This window comes from Chrysoperla carnea, chromosome 3 (assembly GCF_905475395.1).
Source record: "Chrysoperla carnea chromosome 3, inChrCarn1.1, whole genome shotgun sequence".
Lineage (NCBI taxonomy): Eukaryota > Metazoa > Arthropoda > Insecta > Neuroptera > Chrysopidae > Chrysoperla > Chrysoperla carnea.
Genome location: NC_058339.1, coordinates 53,668,201 through 53,689,601, shown reverse-complemented (window position 1 = coordinate 53,689,601; position 21,401 = coordinate 53,668,201). Strand labels below are relative to the sequence as shown.

At 28.2% G+C, this 21,401-nt stretch overlaps 3 protein-coding genes across 3 annotated transcripts in view; 2 read left to right on the top strand and 1 right to left on the bottom strand.

Annotated features, from left to right (window-relative positions):
- LOC123295325 (polypeptide N-acetylgalactosaminyltransferase 2) overlaps positions 1-10,091 on the top strand; it is a 504,171-nt gene extending 494,080 nt beyond the window's left edge. The window contains exons 6-8 of the mRNA XM_044876633.1: positions 3,018-3,356; positions 8,898-9,058; positions 9,423-10,091. Of these exons, the coding sequence (XP_044732568.1) occupies positions 3,018-3,356; positions 8,898-9,058; positions 9,423-9,903 (981 nt within the window). The 3' untranslated portion in view covers positions 9,904-10,091. The remainder of the gene's footprint in view (positions 1-3,017; positions 3,357-8,897; positions 9,059-9,422) is intronic.
- Positions 10,092-17,979: 7,888 nt separating this feature from the next.
- Positions 17,980-19,810, bottom strand: LOC123296112 (KRR1 small subunit processome component homolog). The gene is made up of 2 exons (XM_044877574.1): positions 18,934-19,810; positions 17,980-18,240 (listed from the first exon to the last, which is right to left on the bottom strand). The coding sequence occupies exons 1-2, from the start codon at positions 19,705-19,707 to the stop codon at positions 17,980-17,982; spliced, it is 1,035 nt and encodes a 344-aa protein (XP_044733509.1). The 5' UTR covers positions 19,708-19,810.
- Positions 19,811-20,711: 901 nt separating this feature from the next.
- LOC123296543 (transmembrane protein 17B-like) lies at positions 20,712-21,307 on the top strand. Its single transcript, XM_044878053.1, has 3 exons — positions 20,712-20,754; positions 20,820-20,917; positions 20,977-21,307. The coding sequence occupies exon 3, from the start codon at positions 21,001-21,003 to the stop codon at positions 21,223-21,225; it is 225 nt and encodes a 74-aa protein (XP_044733988.1). The 5' UTR covers positions 20,712-20,754; positions 20,820-20,917; positions 20,977-21,000; the 3' UTR covers positions 21,226-21,307.
- Positions 21,308-21,401: the final 94 nt, after the last annotated feature.

Here is a 21,401-nt window from a genome sequence, read left to right as displayed (position 1 = left end):
CATTTATTAAGTTTACGGAAAAATGATTCGAACAATAATTTTGTAACTTTATAAAGAACTTCGCAATATAATTTTTCATCTATCTCGGTTACGATCATAAGCTATTTTAAACCCTCTGAGTTATCTCACACTTACAACCGCATAAAATTTCGCATTAAGAAATTTTTAGCTGTCTCTACTTTAAGTATTCAAAATGGCAAATTTTATTTATAACCACGCACAAAGATTGGTGTTCAGCGATTGTATCTGTATGTCCCCATCTACGGCATCGTAGTTAATAAACGGATGAACCGATTTTGATTTAGGTTTTTCTTCTGTTGGAAAAGTTACTCGATCAAGAGTGTTAGCTATGTTTTAAAAAAATCTGTTTATTTTAGAAATATTCCCAGCAAAAATCCACATTTTTAGATGTTTTAAGAGCTTTTCTTAACTCCAAAGCCCCTCCTAAATGAGACGAGAAGTTTATAGTTTGTATATCAAAACATAATGTTTTTTTTGCAATTTTTAAAGATTTGCTGGACCTTAATGCATGGTTTAAATCATTTTGTTTTTTATCATATTTTTTGATGAAGCTTTTTAAAGTTTTGTAAATTTCACTTGTATCATTTTATGTTTTCTATTAAAATCGCCGGATCTAATAGATACACGTAGATACTAAATAGTAGGTACAACTATTACTAGATAGTTTAGTCGTAGTGGTGTAGTAACAACTATAAGTACATATATAAATATTATCAATTATCTAGAATTCTGTCACGTACAATTAAATTGCATATCCAATTTGAATTTAATGGTTTGTATTTAGATAGCACTAACTCTGTGCTAGCAATGGTTGTAGTATCGCAATGACTTCTATACGAGTATTAAGAATTGGTTTACATGTATGATTACACAACACTGCAATTTGAAAATTTGTTATTGTACGTTTAAAAAACATTATGCCATTATTGTTTAAACAAACTTCATTTTTAACCCAATCAAAAAACAGGAATGTTACAAATTTAAATTTTTCGTCTACCTGTCTGTGCTATCGTAGATTCTTAACAGATGGACGAATTTTAATAGAGAGCTTTAGTCTGGCTTGAACAGGTAATCATATCTTATTCTTGATACAAATTTGCTAAGCGGTTTCAAGATCAAAGCCCCTTCTAATTGATGTAGTTCGTGAATCTGGTGAATGAAAGTACTGAGAAAAGAAAAGGTTTTGATTTTTTATTTTCTATATTGACAATTTTAAAAAGTATTACTTCCCAGCGATTTCATAATAAAAATATGTTTGTTTTGTAGAAAGTGAAAAAAATCAGAAAAAACTTCTAAAAGAGAATAATTAATATCAAGCTTGTACAAGGAAGTAAAAAAAACAGTAAACTTCATATTACATATTACAAAATGTAACTGTGATTCCATAGAATCAAATTACTTAATTCTTTTTAAAATAGTTAATCCAATTTATGAAAAAGTTGAGAAAAAAGTACCAATTAAAGTTTTCAATAATCTGCTTTTAGAGCTAGCTTTAAGCTGTCAGTAAGCAGCAAAAATGCGAATTTGAAACACCCTAAATCAGGATTTTTGACGATAGTGGGTTAAATTTTAAATATTTTTAAGCGGTAGTGTAAGTACTCTTTACGTTAAAACTTGCATATATACATTTGTATCTTTTATGCATGCAATACTTTTTAAATGCGAACAAATTACATTTTTAGACAGATAATATTCTGAAATAAATACCTTTACAATATTCATTTTATACCTAGTGTTTATTATTATGAATATTTTAATGAGATAAATTAAAGTTCTTAATTAAGGATAGTGTTCTTAGCTTTGTATCAAGAAAATCTGCTCTGCCTTTTGAAGTTCATCACCTTTTTTCTAAATTACCAAAAGTAGTTCATCCATTTAGGATCTATGATGACACTTATTAAACTTATAACACTCCTCTTTGTTAGCCAGGGTCTAATAAATACAAAAAGTTATCACAGTTATTAAAAAACTTACTTGTATACAGTCGCAGAAATAATACATCATGTATCCAATGAAAATCGGCGTTAACCGCTGATCTCCATCTACACAAAATTGCGTCCCGTAATTCCACCATTTCGTAGAAATTTGCAATAACATCTTTGAAAACTTTAGTTAATATTTTGGTATATTATATCATGAGATTCCTTCAGGCTAAGGTAAGAGCAGATTATCTTAAAAGTCTCAAAAGGCTGTATAGGTTTACATCAACTACAGACAAAAAACATCTCGATTAAGTCAGTCTTTAAATTTAAAAAAAAAAATGTTTTAATATCACAGAAAGACACAGGCAAACAAACGCTTCAAAAGTCGCCTTTTTTGCTGGGAGCTACGAAAAACTGCAATGGAAAACTGTCTCGTTTCTGAACTAGCTCATTTGTAAATTGAATAAGTGTGAACTAATTTTAAATAAACACAGTATATTGAAATAATTGTACTAAAGTTTAAAAATAATAAATTGTTATTTTAAACTTATTGCATATTTTCTTATTGTTTACTTATTATTATTTCTCAATAGTTGAAAGTTTAAAAATTAGTATCTACCATTCATTGTGTTATTTTTAAATTAAATGCGTGTACTTATATTGTTATTGTACTATTTAAATATCATAAATTTTATACTGGTCTGGGAAAAATCGATTTTGTAACTCCAATCAGACGAGAAAAACAAATCTCTCAAATTGAAATGATTCCGGAAAGATTTTAAAACTTGGCTGCATCGCCAAATATTGGGCATATAGATAGGTATAGACCTATTGACCCATTTGGAAAGCCCACAATTTTTCAAAAAAACATAGAGTTTTAAGTCAACAGGTGGATGAGATTTAGTGCAAATTGGCAAATGGATAAATTTCAAGCTTAAGACGGTTGAGTCTAATTTTTGCTTAATATTACAGTTCCGTTTTGAAAGTATTCCAAAAATTAACCATCCAATATAAACCAATTTCGCTGCTCTATGAATACATACCATTTTTCTAAATAAAGTTTTTTTTTTCTAGGATCCAACTCGGGTAGTGTGTCCAGTTATCGATGTGATAAGTATGGATACATTTCAATATATTGGTGCATCTGCAGATCTTCGTGGTGGTTTTGATTGGAATCTGGTATTTAAATGGGAATATTTAAGTAGCGCCGAACGACAGAATCGCTTAAAAGATCCAACAGCAGCAATACGTACACCAATGATAGCGGGTGGTTTATTTGTTATTGATAAGAAATATTTTGAAAAATTAGGAAAATATGATATGCGTATGGATGTTTGGGGTGGTGAAAATTTAGAAATATCATTTCGTGTATGGCAATGTGGTGGTAGTTTGGAAATTATACCATGCAGTCGAGTAAGTAAACTTTTTGTAATTTTTATTTATTTGTTATTAATTCCCGTCAAATACTACTAGCCTAGGGCATATTTTCTGTAATAGCTAGTGTTACCTTCAATTACCTTCAAGCTTTTCGTAACTTGAAGGTGATTGTAAACCACAGTATTGTAAAAAAGTTTTGGTTTATTGCACAGTACATACATATAAACCAAATAATGTGTTATTTTTAAGCTTTAAAATACCACGCAACTACAAAAGTATATAATATATATTGTGTAAGTGAGACTTATAAATTTGATAATATAGACATCGCTCTTCAATCATCAATATTCGAACTATAGTCGTCTCTGTTCATCAAATGAACTCATAATGAAATTAAAATTTTGTTGTTATAGGTATCATCGGCAACCTTATATTTTTATGGTATTATTATAAACTAAAAGATTGTCTAAATATTTTAGATAGTTTTTTATCACACTCTCTAGATTTTTTGATATAGAAATATCCAATTGAAAAGAATAACCTATATGATTCATCATTTGTTTAGCTAATTTTGAACGATAAAATAATAATAAAAAGACCGCTGGTCTACTAATTTTTTTTTTTTTTTTGGAAACTTTGTTCATCATAACTTTGTTAATCAATTGTATTTATAAAAATTTATTGAAATCCCTACTATTATTCAATCCTTGCATACCACATTCGTTAAAAAAAAACTTTTAGCAATTTTTCAATTGAACCGTTAAAATATCTTGGACAATCGATAACCTAAATAACATATTTTATCGTTTCTTTACTAATGTTTTACAAATTTTGTATCAATTTTGTCTTTAAGCGAATTTTGAGAATGAAATTTATCAAAAAATTGTTTCTCTAATTTTCACGGGACCTTTTAGATTAGTTAAAACTTGTCCAAAACAGTGCTAACGGGTAAAAACAGTTTCAAACAGGCGTGGTTAAGGGGCGATCTAATTACCACGCCCTGTGAAAATTTTTCCTAATTTTAAAACCGGTATTAAACTTCAGAAATTATTATTAATTCGATTTAATTATTATTATTATTTTAAAATGATCATTAAAAAATTAATTAAACAATCTATGCTTAAAAATTTCTTGTTTATAAATGATAATCACTTTTATTAAGATACTTAAAAGGTTCATTTCATTAACGTCTCACCAAAATGACCGTTGACAACAACATAACAGGTAAACATCTTTGAATAGTTTCATTGGTAAAAGCATAAACAAAACAATACGTAGACGACGTAAAGGTTAATGTAACATAAACTATCAAGCTCACATATAATATGAAGTGAAAGCTTCGACAATGCACTTAGCACCTCCTATCTATTACTATTTTCCACTTTTGTTTATAATCTTACAATTTTAAGCTTAAACTGTTAGAAATATGATATTACTATACTTACCACTTTATACAGAAAGTGCATTAATAGCTATTTATTCAGTATTTATTTTTTAGAATTGTCTACAAAAATAAAAAATTTAGAAGCAAGATAGTAAGATTGGCAAGCAGAAGTCAAAAATATTTGACGGCTTTGACGGTCTTTGGTCTCATTAAAAATTTCTTTAGAAAAATGTCATGTTGATATATAAAGGTTCGCCAGCCCTGCCCTAGAGCCTCGAATGGAATATTTAAATTTTAGATATTAGGTCTTAAATGCGACACATACTCATGTAGTTAAACGTTGTTACTTGTGATGAAATTTAAAACTGTTAGCATGTTTTTTCCTCTTAAAAAATTCATTTTCCTTTAGTACACACTGGCCAAACAAATGTTTCCCAATAATGCAAAACGTTGTTAAAGGAATTTTTATATAATGTTTATTTTAAATTGATTTTAAAATCATCAATTTTTCGCAGCTTTTTTTAAATTTTCACTAGTAAATGCAACAAACGCAACCGTTCCTAGGTGTAAAACGAAGTACTTCATCCCTACCTTCTTTCAATTAAATATTCAAAATTCAATCGCCTTTCAATGTATTTCTTTGGTGGAAGCGCAGATAAATGTATAATACATAGTAAAAACTTATATTTTTAGGACTGATTAGCGCTCCCACCATTTATTTATAAACATACCAACGGTTGTCTTTACACCAATGAACAGAAACTTACCTCGTTGTAGGGCAAATTCTTTACGTCAATTAGCGTATCTACAAAAAAAGCTCTTTTATACATTTAAATAACAAAAGTTCAGGTTATCATAAATCAAAAACTAACGCATAGAAATTAGTTTTTTTGAAAAAGCAGGGACTTGTATTTATACAAATGATGTTTTTATATTTTTTTTTAAATTTAATTTCCCACAAGCTCATTTTTCACCCATGTTACGAGTCGATGAAGAGCTAAATATATATCTTGATTTTCTACGAATACATATATTCGAATAGTTATTCCATTTTCTATAACGGGTGTCAATAAATTCATTCTGTTGTCTATTGGACAAGCAGCTTCTAAGATGTGACGAATAAATGAGTAGTTTTTGATATATCTCCAAAATTGTTGGGAAATAAAAGCATTTCGTAATTTTTCAAATGTTTATGTAAGGCTTAAGAAAATTGCAATAAATCGAGATATTGTTTTAATCTCTGATTTGGATAAGAATTATTTTCCAAAAAAACAAACAGCCCTTCCCATCTATTTCAATTTTAATGAATTATATATAATTTAGGTGATATTTCACATTTTCAGGAATGAAATTGCATTACAATAATTTATTTGACACTCGGTATATACAGAAACATTGGTAGGTACTATAAAACTTATATAGTTTAGTAGTATACCACACTATAATAATAATATGGTTAGTTGGACGTGGAAAAGCTCTTCAAGAACGACCGGAAAAGTCGTTAAAACATTTTACTACTTGTCAATATCGATGAGGCTCGTTTCTATTCATGAGAAAATTCTAATTAAGTTTGCCACGTACCTAATACAACTACACTAAATTCTAAATGCTAGCTATATTCATAGTATGATTTTTTATAGTGTTTTCAAAGATAATTAGAACGAAAATGATCATTTAAAAATAAACTTTTTTCAACTTCAGAATTATTATTATTTTAATAAAACTATTGCGAAAACAACTTTTTCTATCACAAGCAGTTGTATATTTACATAGAAAATACATTTTCTATGAAAATTTACAATTGCAAAGATGCATACGGTAGTTGCCTGATTTCGACTTAGGTTAGGTTATATTGGCTGTCCACGAAGGACACACTTAGGCTATAGAGCCCATTGTGATACCATATATGTGTTTTACCACCTTTCCGCTGATAATTTCATTTATCAGCTCCACAATTTCAGAGGCTGACTGCACCTCCTTCATGCATATACCAAGCACTACACCAGCCCATCACAAATATTTTAGAAATTAATTCTGTTGCGACGGTGGGAATCGAACCCGCTACCCTAAGCATACCGCAGACAGAATTGGTTACGCTTTAACCAACGGAGCTAATAGGGCGACGAAAAAAAAACTTGGCTTGATACCATAACAAAATTTGAAAGTGAAATTAAAATTGATGAAACGAAGAAGTTATAAGTTTTCAAAGATTGTTGCCATCCCCTTTTAGTAAAACTAAGTTTTATATGTAATCTCTTTGTTTGGTATTACCGTGAAATGACGTCACTAAGCTATATCTTCCTCTTTTAATTATTTTAGTTTAATTAGGAATTTTAAACGTTTAATTTATTCAAAATTTGTTTATAATAAATATAATCGCAATACATCCTTTTCATCGTCACACGCTGTTTCTGAACTTTTCCAAATTTCCAACACTTCCAAAACGTTCATAAGTTCAGGAACAGCGTGTGACGATGAAAAGGATGTGTTGCGAGCTCCTGTTTTGATTCTAAATTTCAAATAATTTTCTTTAAATTTTCATTTCAGTTTTCAAGGTAATCATACTCACGTCAAAAAATTTTATAAAACTATGGTATTTATCTTGTAATATTTATTATAAACAAATTTTTTGTAAATTAATTTAATCTCTTGAGAATGACGAAAGCTCGAAATTTTCAGATAAAATAAATAAACTTGTAGTCATACACCAAAAATAAAATTTTTTTTTATTATTTTAATTATTTATTGTAATATAGTATGTACTACCAAAAACCTAATATAAATTCAATTAATGAATGTATATATAAATTAAGGGAAGCTAGAATACAAGGCTTTTGTGATACCCCTTATCATGTTTGACATCAGGATTATTTGGAATATTATAACAAAGTTTTAAAGTTTTCATCATTTTTTTCCGGTGTTCTACAATTGTAATGAATCATGTGAAACCTAATCATGAATATACTTTTGCTGAAGTAATTAAGAAATAGTAGGTATTTCGTGCTTTTACTTAGAATAACTATTCCCCGAATTAGAAAAATGACAGAATTAATGAGTTCATGACTTAATAATTCTGTAGATATAATTCGTTTCATTGTGCCCCATGTTCTCCTACTTTCAAAAATATAACCAAGCAAATCATGGCAAAAACACGTTTCAATTCTTCTTGATAGACATCTCACACATAATTATTTCTCTTTAGCACCGTAATATTTATCGAACAAAATAAGTTTCCAAAAAAATTTTGTATAATAAATCAGGGTGTATATTTAAACAATAAATATTGAATATATATGTATTTTCCTATATAACAAATGAGTTTTCACTTATACCACATATATTGCGTTTCCTTTCGGAACTTAGAATATATATATATGCCATGTTTCTTATTTATATCCGGATACCTTACAACATACTGAAAAGGCATTTCCCGTGAATATTTCAGCATCAATTCAGTCCATTCATTCTTATTCAATTCCAGTAATCCTTCTACATTCATATATATTTTATATTTACCTATGTACAAATAATACATTAAAAATATTATGAAATTGTACTGGTATAACCAACCGGTTATACGGAAATGAATTATTTTCTTCTTCGAGTAATTACTAGATAACAAAATTTTTTATCGTACTATCCAATAAAAATGTTTTATTTGAATAGAGTATAAAACAAAGCCAATCTGTCTGTCTGTCTGTCTGTTTATTCCCTAACAACTTCAAAATCACGCAACGAATTTTAAAACGGTTTTCTCTATTGTGCATATTATTTTTTGCGGAAAAAATTAATTAAAATTTCGTAAATTTGTTTAATTAGAATTGCCTAAATTGTGTACATATTAATGTCTTTACATATTTTTAGATGTAAAAAATTTGTTTGTGCATACTAGATTCTATAGACCTTTAAAATTGTTCACTTTAAGGTAAACCGAGTGTGTACTTTATGGTAAACCGAATGCATTCTTGGAGGGTGCATAGATAACCCGTGCGAAGCCGTACCGGGTTGCTAATAGTTGTAGATAAAAATTTGTACCTTCATATAAATTGGTCATAAGAGAACTGCGTTATTTTACATTAACCCTCGTTAGCTGGTACTTATTTAACCTAAACGTTAATCAAACAGGTCCTAAAACCATTTTTCTCTCGCTGTTATTGCGTTATTTTTTTATACTTTTGTTTGTTTTATTATAGGTTGGACATGTATTTCGGAAACGACATCCATACACATTCCCAGGAGGCAGTGGAAATGTATTTGCACGAAACACTCGTCGGGCTGCTGAAGTTTGGATGGATGACTATAAACAATTTTATTATTCTGCTGTTCCTTTGGCGAAAAATGTTCCATTTGGAAAGTAAGTGAACTATTTAATTAAATATCCAACTTCACAGAATCGTCACGAATTTTTGCGATTCCAATCATTAGGGAAATTTTACAAATTTGAGTCCATGGGTGTACCGAGAGCTGGAATATGATCTGCCATCATATGAACCAAAATTGCAGTTTTGACTCTCCCTCCTCCTTCTAAACGGGACCAAAAGTTTGGTAGACCACTGTTTGGGCCGGTTATTAGAGCCATAATAATAAGCAGTATATAGAAACATGCATAGTCATTACCCTAGATAATAAATATTTATTATAATTAGTTGTCTATGGTTATTCCCCTTAAAATCATTTTAAAAAAGCGGCTTATTTAAACTTTTCTTATTTTGTTTCAGTATCCAAGATCGTTTGGACTTAAAAGAACGTCTTCAATGTAAGCCATTTAAATGGTATTTAGAAAATGTATACCCAGAATTAGCAATACCACAAACAACATCTGTAAATTATGGTGCATTACGACAAGGAATCTATTGTTTAGATACAATGGGACATTTAATTGATGGCAGTGTGTCATTATACCAATGTCATGATACTGGTGGTAATCAAGAATGGGCTTTAACAAAAAATGGTTTAATCAAACACCATGATTTATGTTTAACATTAGATAAATATGTGAAAGGCATTGTATTGATGAAAATATGTGATGATTCTGACACACAAAAATGGCGTTTATTAGAAACTGGTGGTTTAATACGTCACATGAAATATCCATTATGTTTAGATTCAAGATATGCTGATATAAAAGGTGTTACAGCACAACGTTGTAACACAAACTCTGAAACACAACGTTGGCGTTTAACAAATCGTTTATCATGAGTTTACGAGAATTTAAATGATGTCGACATACAGCAGCATGCTATGGAATATAATTTTACAACGGAATTCAATACACAAAGTGTAAATGAAGAACTTAATGATAATAGTTTGGACGGTAATGAAAATAGTGTTGCCACATCTATTGTAAATTCTGTCAAAAATGAGAATGAAGATTCTGAAAATGAACTAACAACACTCAACATTTATAATTTGTTGTGTATTGATAAAAATAATAAACAATTAATTAATAAAAATGAATTAAAAACAAATCAACACGATGCTCTAATTAAATTTCATAGGTATACGTTAACAGACTCGAGTGTTAAGAGAAAAAATATAAATTAATAAACTCTTCATGATATTTATATAAAACAACGTTATAGTGATTATTTGGATAATATAATGTAAAAATATAATGAACAAAATATCCAATATTTATATTATTCAATTCACATGAATTGTGGTAGACAATTTCTCATTGAATGCATAGTCCTTTATATTTTAAATGTAATATATTTTAAAATGTATATATATTAAAAAAATTATTTTATTATTGTTAATATTATAATAAATTTTAAATATTTTTTTATTCGAAAAAGAAGGTTATATTTCTATTTAAATAAGAGAAACAAAAATGGTATTTTATATCTTTGATTGTCAGCCATTTTAAGATACCCATTTAACAATGGATTGCCGAAAATGTGATTTAGTTTACATTCCATCTATACTCTTATTTAAGTATGACGATCAACAGAATTCCTAGCTCATTGAAGTGTTGAATTGTATGAACAATCGACACAATTTTTCCATCCTAACCTTTAAATAATGTTTTTCAGTCGATTTCTTCACATCTTATCTGAAATTAGTCATAAAATCTAATAACATGTTATAAATATTCTCCAATCGATCTCCAAAGCTTAGAATATTGCTAATGAGATAAAAAACATACTAGAATGTATCTCTTACTCTTACTAAATAGCTTGTAACCAAAAACAGTTACCGGGGCTTTATAACTTTCTAGTAGAGATAGTTTACACATCAGCGAGCGTATCTGAATGCGTTCACGATATCAGTATGAACACATTGTTGCAAGCATCCGGTAGAGGTAGAAACCGAACACGCTATAAGAGAGGAGATTCAAATCATGGTATTTGATCAAGAAGAGCTTAACGTTTTTGGTATGGTATACGGATATATTTCGATTGGTTTTTGTTTGTGACTTAATTCACTATGAAGAAATTGGGAATTTTCATTTTACTAATTAATACAGTTTTTAATTATTAATAATTTAAGATTTATGTATAAAAAAAAGTATTATTGTTAATGGAATGTGTAAATATGTAATTGAAGAATGTAAAATCATTTCTTCTTTCACAATCGAAACTTTCTTATGTGCAAGAAATATAATTAATTTTATTTTGCATATCTTTAAAAAACATCTTAACAAATCCTAGCTCGATTTCATTTAAGAAACTAACTCCAAAAATAAATTTATCAAAACAATGCAAGACAACGCCGCACAATTAGAAATGAAAATGGCTCTCTTTGAAATTTTTTCAAACCATTCCCAAAATGTTCTTCGGATCGTTCTAATCAAAAGCTCTCACAGCTACAAAATTTTTTAACGAATAGTTTTACAGATACAGTCGATCAAAGCTACACATATATTATAGTTTAGTATATGACTATCATGTGTGGTATCATTATTAATACGGTAGTCATATACTATATAGTAGCTTTGATTCCCCGTACCTCGGTAACTACTCGTTAAAATATTTAGTGGTCGTAAAAAATTGATCAGAACGGTCCGTAGAAGATTTGGGGGGGGGGGGCGGTTTGAAAAAGTTTCACAGAAAGTGATTTTCCTATCGAATCGTGCGGGGTCCTTTTATACCTAAGATATGATTTTCATGTATATTAACATATTTTTAACACAAAAATTCTTACAATTTATTATTTGTGATTTAACACAGATTTCTCTGACGTGAATGATCCTTTATGCAAAAAAGCCCATATATTATTTACATCAAATTTAACCGAAAACTTAATGAATGACCCCTAATAAAAGAATGTTATATTTAATTTTATTTCTTACAGGAAATCAAACTACTTCTAATAACGCGACAAAGGTTTATTTGATTCCGAATTCTTTAAAGATGTGTTTTAGATGATTTTCTATGATATGCAATTATTAGTACTACAAATCCAAATTTAGCTAAAATTTTTCGAAGTATTTGACAATAAACGATTTGAATTTAAAAAAATTTCTTAGATCTAGGTTAGTATTGTATGATACTATAAAAAAAATTTATAGTGAATTGAATAAAATAAATGTAATTATTAATTAATAAATTAATATATAAACGAAAATTGTAATATATATTTAATAAAACAGAGAAAATACAATAAATTATCAGTAAATAATATTGAATGGAAAAATGGAAAATTATAATGTACGCGAGTGTTGAATGTTTGTGGAATGTGATTATATAATAAATAACAAAAAAAAGGAAATGATGAATAAGTTACCATTTATGACAAACTAAAAGAACTGTAAAATACTATCAATATAAAAAAAAAATTATAAATAATAATTAAAAATACTTATTTATACATTTTTATTTTTATTATTTTTTGTTTGTTTATTTTTTTATTTCAATTTTTTTTTTTTATTATAAATAAATTTATTTTGCTACACAGCTTTTTTACTTGATTTGAACTGAGTTTTTTTTTTTGCATACGAAAATATTTTTGCAGATACACCCAAACTTACAGAGAAAGTCGTGATTGTTTATCAAAGTATTACGCAATTCAAATTTCGATGACTTTTAACTTTCCACCACCCCCGTGTAAAAACACAAAAAAAAAACCTTCCCTTGAATGCTAAGAAGTAAGATATTTTTTAGCATAAAAAAATTAATTATTTTACTTTCTGGCACGAGCATGCAAATTACATCGCATTATAAATTTATAATAATTCCAAAATTATAGTTTCACAATTATTTTTAAAAAAAATTAAATTTGAATCCAGATAATTTGACTGAAATTTATTTTCAGAAATCAAACAAATTTACATATTGAAAATTGACGATAACTAATTAATAATGTGCCAATTCTGTAAGTCTAATTATATCAAATAAAAATATTTTGACCAAATTTGAACATAAAGCATATTAATTAATCTATTTGAAAATAATGAATGAATCGATTTTGTGAAGAATTTTTCCAAAGGTAATTTTAATGATTTATCAATTTCAACACAACAAATGCCCGATTGTTTTACTTTATTATAATAACAATTTAGTCAATTTTGGAAGAACTTTATACTATAAGATTTTGTCCACGCTAATCATCCCAATATTTGAGCAAATATTTAATAAATTGAAAGTAATTTACTAACAATTAATTTTTTCAATAGTTTTTGATTATTCATCTAAAGTTTCTTTTAAGAAAATACCAAAAAATAAAACCTAAAACCTTGTATAATTTTTCAGAAAATACTAGAGGGCTTGGATGAATCATTAAACAAGAAAATGCCACTTTTGAATTAATAAAAAAAAATTGAGTAGTACAAAAAATAATTTATAACAGTATTAAATGAAATTAAGAATGTGCGTAAGACAAGGTCAATTACTCATACAAAATTGTCATTTTTTTGTCTTATTTCATATTATCAAAAAATAGGCTTTTGTCTTAAATTTAAAAAATTGGTTTATACGTTACATTAGTATCTGATTTACACCAAAAAAGTATTATTTAAAAAAAAATATTATTTACATTTATTTTGCATTTTCAAAAATCAATTTAAATTTACTTCGAAAACAGTGTAGAGTATCATGGCGTCTTGAATGGCATCACGACTTGTTATTCAAGTTATTTGCAGTTGTGACCATAAGTAACCTGTTAAAATGTAATGTTGTTTATATAGCGTTTCAAATGGCGTGACGCACTTCTTTCCGAATACATCTGATTGATGTTTGCTGTTACGTGGCCGGAAGCATAATTTTACTTAAATTATGTTTTATAAATCATATAAATCCTTAATCTTTATAAAAAATTATTTTGTGGTTTGTTATCTACATATCATGATTAATCATTAGAAACTTTTATTCAACCGATTTATTATTAGTGAACAAAAGCCTATTATTTCAATTTTTCAAGTTATAAGGCATTGAAGGATGATATTCAATGGTTTCTCAGAGATTCGGTTATATGAGGTCGTACGTATATTAGGTAAGGTGTTTTTCGTAGGGTATCTAGATATATCTCAAGGGTATATTTAAAAAAAAAAGTTTCATGGTTTTTGGCATGAAAAAGTTGGTAAAAAGAAATCTAATTAAAAAAATGATGCGATCTGTGAATAAAGAAAACAAGAATGTATCACATAACCAGAGTTTACGGAGAAAACACTAAAGTTTACAAAGCTCAAATATTTATTGTGATATTGTGAAAATTTTGAATACCAATCCTAGATTTCATTCAAATTTTTTTAAAGTGGCACAATATTTCAAACTAAGTATTTTTGTTTTAAACCTCAAGAAGGCACCGCCGTATATGTTGCAAATTTCACACAACACACATAAGTCGAATAGGATTCTCTTTTTTTTAACACTCTTTTTAAATCCACATTCATTTTGTGAGATTATATTTATATCCCTATTTGACTTACCCGTCTGTCCTTTGCGTGTTGCGTGACATTTGCCATATACATGGCCTTATCTTAACATAAACACAGGGTTTACATGAACATGTATATAAAATATTTACTAATTTATTACTACCTACGCAATCAATAAATTCAAACTGCAATGATTAACACTGCGATTCAACTGAAAATATCGAACCTAATCAAAATTTAATAAATCTAAATTCTCGAAATAGTCCTTTTTCGTGCTGTTTAAATTGAATAAGAAATTTTATATTAAGCAGATCTTTTTCTGCTTTGTCTCAAATTAAATTTTTATATTTTTGTGTGAATTGAACAAAAAATTTTACACTTCAAAAATTAAATAGATGTACGATATGTGTATGCATTTGATTAACTTTTTTTCGAAAATTCAAATATTTAAAAGTGAGAACTTTACTTGTGTTTTATTCAATTTTATATATCTTTAATTCGCTCTTTAACGGCGGAGTAGAGATTAATTTTCGAGATTATTTATCTCCAGTACCTTGACACGGGTTCTCAAAAAGATTTTTTTATTTTTAGAAATTATTTTTTCAGGCAAAATCACTCTAATAAAACCCGTTGTATTTATGCCAATTTCTAAGAAATTGTATAAAAAAATTGGATCATTTTTAAACAGAATACCAACATAAATTTTATAAAAAGAATAATATTAATTCAATCACTACATCTTCCATAATTGTAAATTTAAAAACAAAATTCGTGTATGCCAATAGGATTATATTAATAAACTTAAAAAAAAAATGCTTAAATTTAATGTCTGATCATCAAACATAGGTATTATGTAAATATTAACAATATTCAAGTAAAAAATATACTTATTTTATAATACATATTTTAAAAAAAAGTTGTGAAAATATTTATCCCGTTTGCCTGAATATTGTGGAATCAAACAAAACAAAGTAATTTATCTTTTTCACTCAAAGAAAAAGGTGTATATTCGATTTTATTTTAATCCAACAGTATTTCAATTAATTAATTATCAAAATTCCATGAATATACCCCATTTTATTAGACACTGTCATACGTTGAAAAAAACGATATTAGTTATTTCTATTTTAACAAATGTTTATTTTTATGAAATAAATACATTAGCTCTAGTTAAAAGCCCACATATTCATAGGCGACAAAAATATATTCAGCACCATTTTATAGCCGGGCGGGATTGCAAAGTGTAAAATATATATTTAAAAAATACGATTAAATATAAAAATTTATTTCAAATCAATTTATTAAAAACAAACATTTAGAAAATAACTAAAATTTTTTGTAAAATATCTTAAATTCGTTTGCAATTTTTATTGTTATGAAATATGCCAGTCAAAAGTTAAAAAATTTCTACAGGGCGAATATTCAAATATTATTGCATTTTCTGGACTATGTTCGTTATGTTTTAAGCCAAAATACACCAGAAAATACAATAACATTTCGGTCGTTTGAAAAACTGTTCTAATGAGTTTAATAGTGCTTTTACTACAAAAATTATTTTGTGCAACTTGTACATTAATAAAAGCAATAAATATAAAATTTAACAATCAAAACCAAACCGTAGCTAGAAAGGGTCCAGAAAACTTCACCAATCCCTTGGGATTATAGATTTGGAAAAAACTAAAATAATCGTCAGTTTTTATGTCATATTCTTTGTGAACAACTCGAAATCCCATCTATTATAGCTACAAACTTGAATGTTGCAAAAAATATTAATTTTATAATTTGTAATTATTATCAACTATTTATTACAGACTGAATGATATCGCAATAAAAATCATGCAAAAATTCATTTATATAAATGGAAGAGCCGACATCAACAAAGATAAATTTATGCTAACCATATCGCTAAGCTATGACTGTCTTGGGGCAGCACTAATCGAAATTAATCTTTTTTAAATATATCTCATCTGATTCCTCTTTTAAAATACCTACATTTTGATATACTCTAATCTTCGGGAAAGTCTCTTACAGGAGGTGAAAATTGAGAATTATCTTCAAAAAGTTTTTTCATTTTTTCTAAATGAATATCTCCAAATTTTTGGTAGAATCTCATTTATGATGTATGGTTTTAAGGCTTACATTTTGGTATAAACTTAAGTCCTAAATTTTTCTTCATCAAAGAGATGATAAACGAAAAAAACCGCTGTTATAGTCTTTCCAGAATATTTCCAGATAAAAAATATTAAATTAATTCCTATCAAAGTTGCCTTCAATGGTTCATAACTTTGCGGTAGGTCTAAATTTTCCGATTTGCGTGCTGGCTCTTAATATAAAAAGCTCTTTAATTCTCAAAATATTTATTTATTAACTGACAAAAAAACGAGCTCAATTTTTATGTATTTAAAAAAAAAAAAAAAAAACATGTTTAAGGTCATTGTTTGCGACCTAATTACAACAATTTTTTATTAAAAATAAATGAATTTAGACAGTACCTATATGTTGAATTTTATTTCTTCCATTTTTTCTATTCCACAGGAATTCTTGAATTGGACTCCAAAGATACCGATAATGAACCAGGGAAAAATGGATTATATATTAGGATATCTCCGATGATTTCTTTTGATAAAAAAAAAGGTAAAACTGAGATCATAATAGATCTAGTTAAATCTAAGTAGATGTTCGTCTATGTAGATCTACTTACTTACTCTAAAAGATGTACAGTGGTTCATCTGTGTACACCAGAAGTATATAAGCGTACGTCAATGTTGGTCTATATGTGTAGCTTTAATCGCTCGTAGCTCGAAAACTACTCGTTAAAAACATTTGGGACCGTGATAACTTTTGATCAGAACGATTAGAAAGTTTCACAGAAAGCCATTTTCCTAACTAATTGTGCGAGGTCCTTTGTATAATAAACAATATTTTACGAAAAAAAATTTCACTACAATTTCATACCATTTGTTCACTTATTTTAAGAAATTTACGTTCAAAGTTTTATTTTATTAACTATTCTATTACTACGGGGTATTTTTTTACCCCGTAGACTAAGAAGGGTTATTTTACCCGTTAAAATGATAAATCTCGCAAACCGGTTGGTTCAAGACTATCGAGGTGGCCTTATGCATTAACTTAAAGAACTAGAATACATCCAAATTGAGTAGATCGATTATCCCAAAAGATTGGCATGATAACAAAAAAAATAATTTTGTGATTTTTTCATTTAAGCATGTTAAAGAGTCGCGAAAATACTCAGTTTCAAAATTTATTTCGACGATTACCAAGCTTGGATCATTTTTTATAGGCTTTTCACTGGGAAAACATACTTACAATGGACGAGAAAATACAGCCACATTTTTTTACAATAATTATTAAAAACCCAAATTAAATAGTAAAGATAAGTGATATATTTTAAAACTGTTAAAATAATACAAAATACGATCTAAATGTGACAAAATATTTTATTTATTATCTAATTTTCTCTTTTTCTTTTGTGAGTTTTTCACTTTCTCTTTAAACGCATTAATATCAAATTTATCATTACTAGTTGAAGGTTTAGCATTCGTCGTTTTAATTTCTTCTGGTGGATTAAATGCTTTAGCACGTCGTTCTTCACGTTGTTTCGCTGCTTCAGCATGTTTCTCTTCTTGTATTTTCTGTTGTTTGGCACGCTTTTGCTCTTTACTAAGGAAGTATTCTCCAGTTGCCAACTCTTTGTCAATCTATAAAAAAAAAGACAATTAATACAAAAACTAGACAAAGTACTTGTTAGAGATTAAGCTGTACATAAAAAAGGGAAGGTGTAGAATAGTCCTAAATATAAAATTTAGTGCCTAAAACATTTAGTGGCTAATCGTTTTTATCTGCGAGATACATTTACAGACGTCACGCCCAAATTAGCCTAGAAAGGCTTCTGATATGCTCAAAAGAAATATTTCCACTAATATATCAATATAGATTTTTTTCGCAATTACTATATGGAAAAAATGAAAAAAGGGATCTTTATATCCTTAAAACCACGAATAAAACCTTATATCCAACATGAATTCCTTTATGGTAGATGTGTGTCTTTTTAAAAATAGAATGGAAGGCTTGAAATGACGTAAATATTACGAGCGGTACAAGTTACCGAAATCTTTTATATCTCATTTCACCTCTAATCTGTAGACTGTTCGAAAAATTTTCGCTGAAAGTATTTATGTAGAATACTATCGAAATTTTTCAGACTTCATAACCGAATACTTAAAAAGCTAAAGAGAGGCACAATTTTTATTAGTGGTTACAAGGTCTAAATTACTTATACGAAAAAATTAAAAAACGAATATTTATCCAATTTTAAAAAGGGGAAAATTTGTTTATATATTTTTACTTTTTGGACAACTTTGCTGGAATTTAACAAAAAAATAAAAGTTTACCTTTCTTTCAGTTTGTGCTGGTGGGAACGGTGTGTAATCTTTCTTAACCTTCTTATTCTTCGGTTGTTTACGTTTACTAATATTTTTATTCGTAAATGTTGGCAAAAATCTAGACCAATCTTCATTTTTTAATTTCGGATTTTTTGCTAATTCACGTTTAATCATCAACGCTTTTATATTATAAATAGGGTGAATATTTTTCATTGTATCTTCTACAATTTTTCGAACTTGTTGTAGCCCACGATAAGGGCCTAAAGCAGCAACAGTTTGACCTTGTACCAATACATAACAATTCGTAATAATTTCAATCGATTTAAGAGTACAACCGTTTGGACCTATTAATCTTTGTCGCCTTTTCACAAATTTCTCTTTATTTCGAACAAGTGAACCAATTTTAATAATATCTGCTCCGTTTTCATCTTGTAAAACACGTACAGCTTGTTGGAAAGGTACACTTCGTGACATTAACTTAATCATATCACGAGCTTTTAATATAATATAAGGATCCCATGTTTTACGTGTAGTTCGAACAGTCATACTACCTTCGATTAAATCTAATTCGGCTCTAATTCCATGTTCACTTAGTGCTTTCACCACTAAAGACCAATGTTCTTTTAAATATTGTTCACGATATCGTGGAAATAATGTTGCAAAAGAACTTTCTTCAAGTAGAGAATGAGGATTATCTTCTTTCTTAAATTCGGGGACTTTAAGTTCCCAAGCGTTTTCAATTGGGCCCGTTAGTTTAGTTTCTTCAGTTTCACTATCGCTCATTTTAAACTTAGTTTTATCAATTCGTAGTTGTAAATAAGAGTACTTAACCACAAATTATCCACATGTCATCTCTACTTTTTATAACACATGTAAGTTTGTGCTGCTGGTAGTGCTGGTCGTGCGAACTTATGGGTAACCATAGACGTATTAAATAAATATAGACTACTAATTAAGATAACGGCGTCGTGAATTTTTAAAACGAATAGTTGGGAATAGAAATCTATTAATATATGAAGGTATAACAAAAGGCGTAGTTTGAAGTTTCTTATATATCTTTATAACCGTTTTCAGGAATGCTCTTCAGCACTGTCAGAACCCCCTCTCCTTGGCTACGTGCTTGCAGCAATCCGGTAACATATTCACTATTATTATATATAAAAAAACTGAAGTTTCAGAGAAAATGGTTAATAATCTAGAGGGTAGTAGTGTACCATGATACAAGAATTTTATATTAAGAACATGTGTCCGGAAACGCTCCTCTCTACTCCGCGTCCGCATTAATACAAAGTTTTAAAATTCAATAAAAAGCCCCAACTGTGCGAGATAGAAACTTATCAGTCTCACTTTCTATGAGACAATAACCCTCTACTGGCCATATACAAGTGTTACATATGGTTTTGATACACTCAATAGACCTTTTCATTTTAAAAAGTGATTACCTTTTGTTTCGGACAGTTTGTTAAAAAACTAATTTGGTAAAATGAATAGCAAATATATTGTATCCTTGTCCAAATTATTACTGTCTGTCCGAAAAATAATGAATCGTAATTGACATGAAAAGGTCTAGTAGTTAAGGGCAGTTGCTTTCATACGTTGCTTAGCAACCTTTTGTTTACAAGACATTGTGTTGTTACACTGATAAGGCAATATACATGGGTTTGCTTCTTCATAGTTTAAATGGATATAATTTTTCCAATTTTTCAAAAGAAAAAACTTTATAATGAAAATAAAATTATTGCAAATTTACCTTTGCAAATGTCCTTATATTTTAACGTTCTTTTTTTTCCAATTTGGTTTATACACACGATAGTTATGTTGGACTTGAAAGTACATTATTTTGAAATAAAAAACCATTCAATTTTAACATTAATTGTAGTTTAAATGTTTTTCAGCTATTTACCAAGTCGTTGTCATTACCACAATTGTGATAATTGTGTTGATAGAATGTGTCCGATTATATTTAGGATACTCAGGAAATTTGGAAGAAAAGGTATGTCTTGAAATTATATTAATGTGAATAGTTGTAATGTAATTTTGTTTAACTTTTAGATACCTGATTTGGCTGGTTTTTGGATGCTATCGTTTCTAATACAATTTCCACTACAAACTTTTTTAACTTTTAATCCAAATTTTAATCAATTCATTACCGAGATAGTACTACAAACTATAATGATAATTCTGTTATTGACGGAATTATTTACAGGATATTTCGCTTTAAGAACTGCTGCGAAGCATCAAGTTATGCAATTTCAATTGCAGCAATTTTCTTCTGGTAGAGAATCTAATAAAAATGAGTAAAATTTATTCCAAACTATGCCAACGAAATGCGGAAAGTCGGAACTATTATAACCGATCATAAGCCATCACTAAGATAACTAGTGCGCCCTTATGAAGATTACCTTAAATTAAGGTTGTTTTCTTTAAAACATTTAAAGTTTTTGTTAAACATTACTTTAATAATATTAACAAAGACA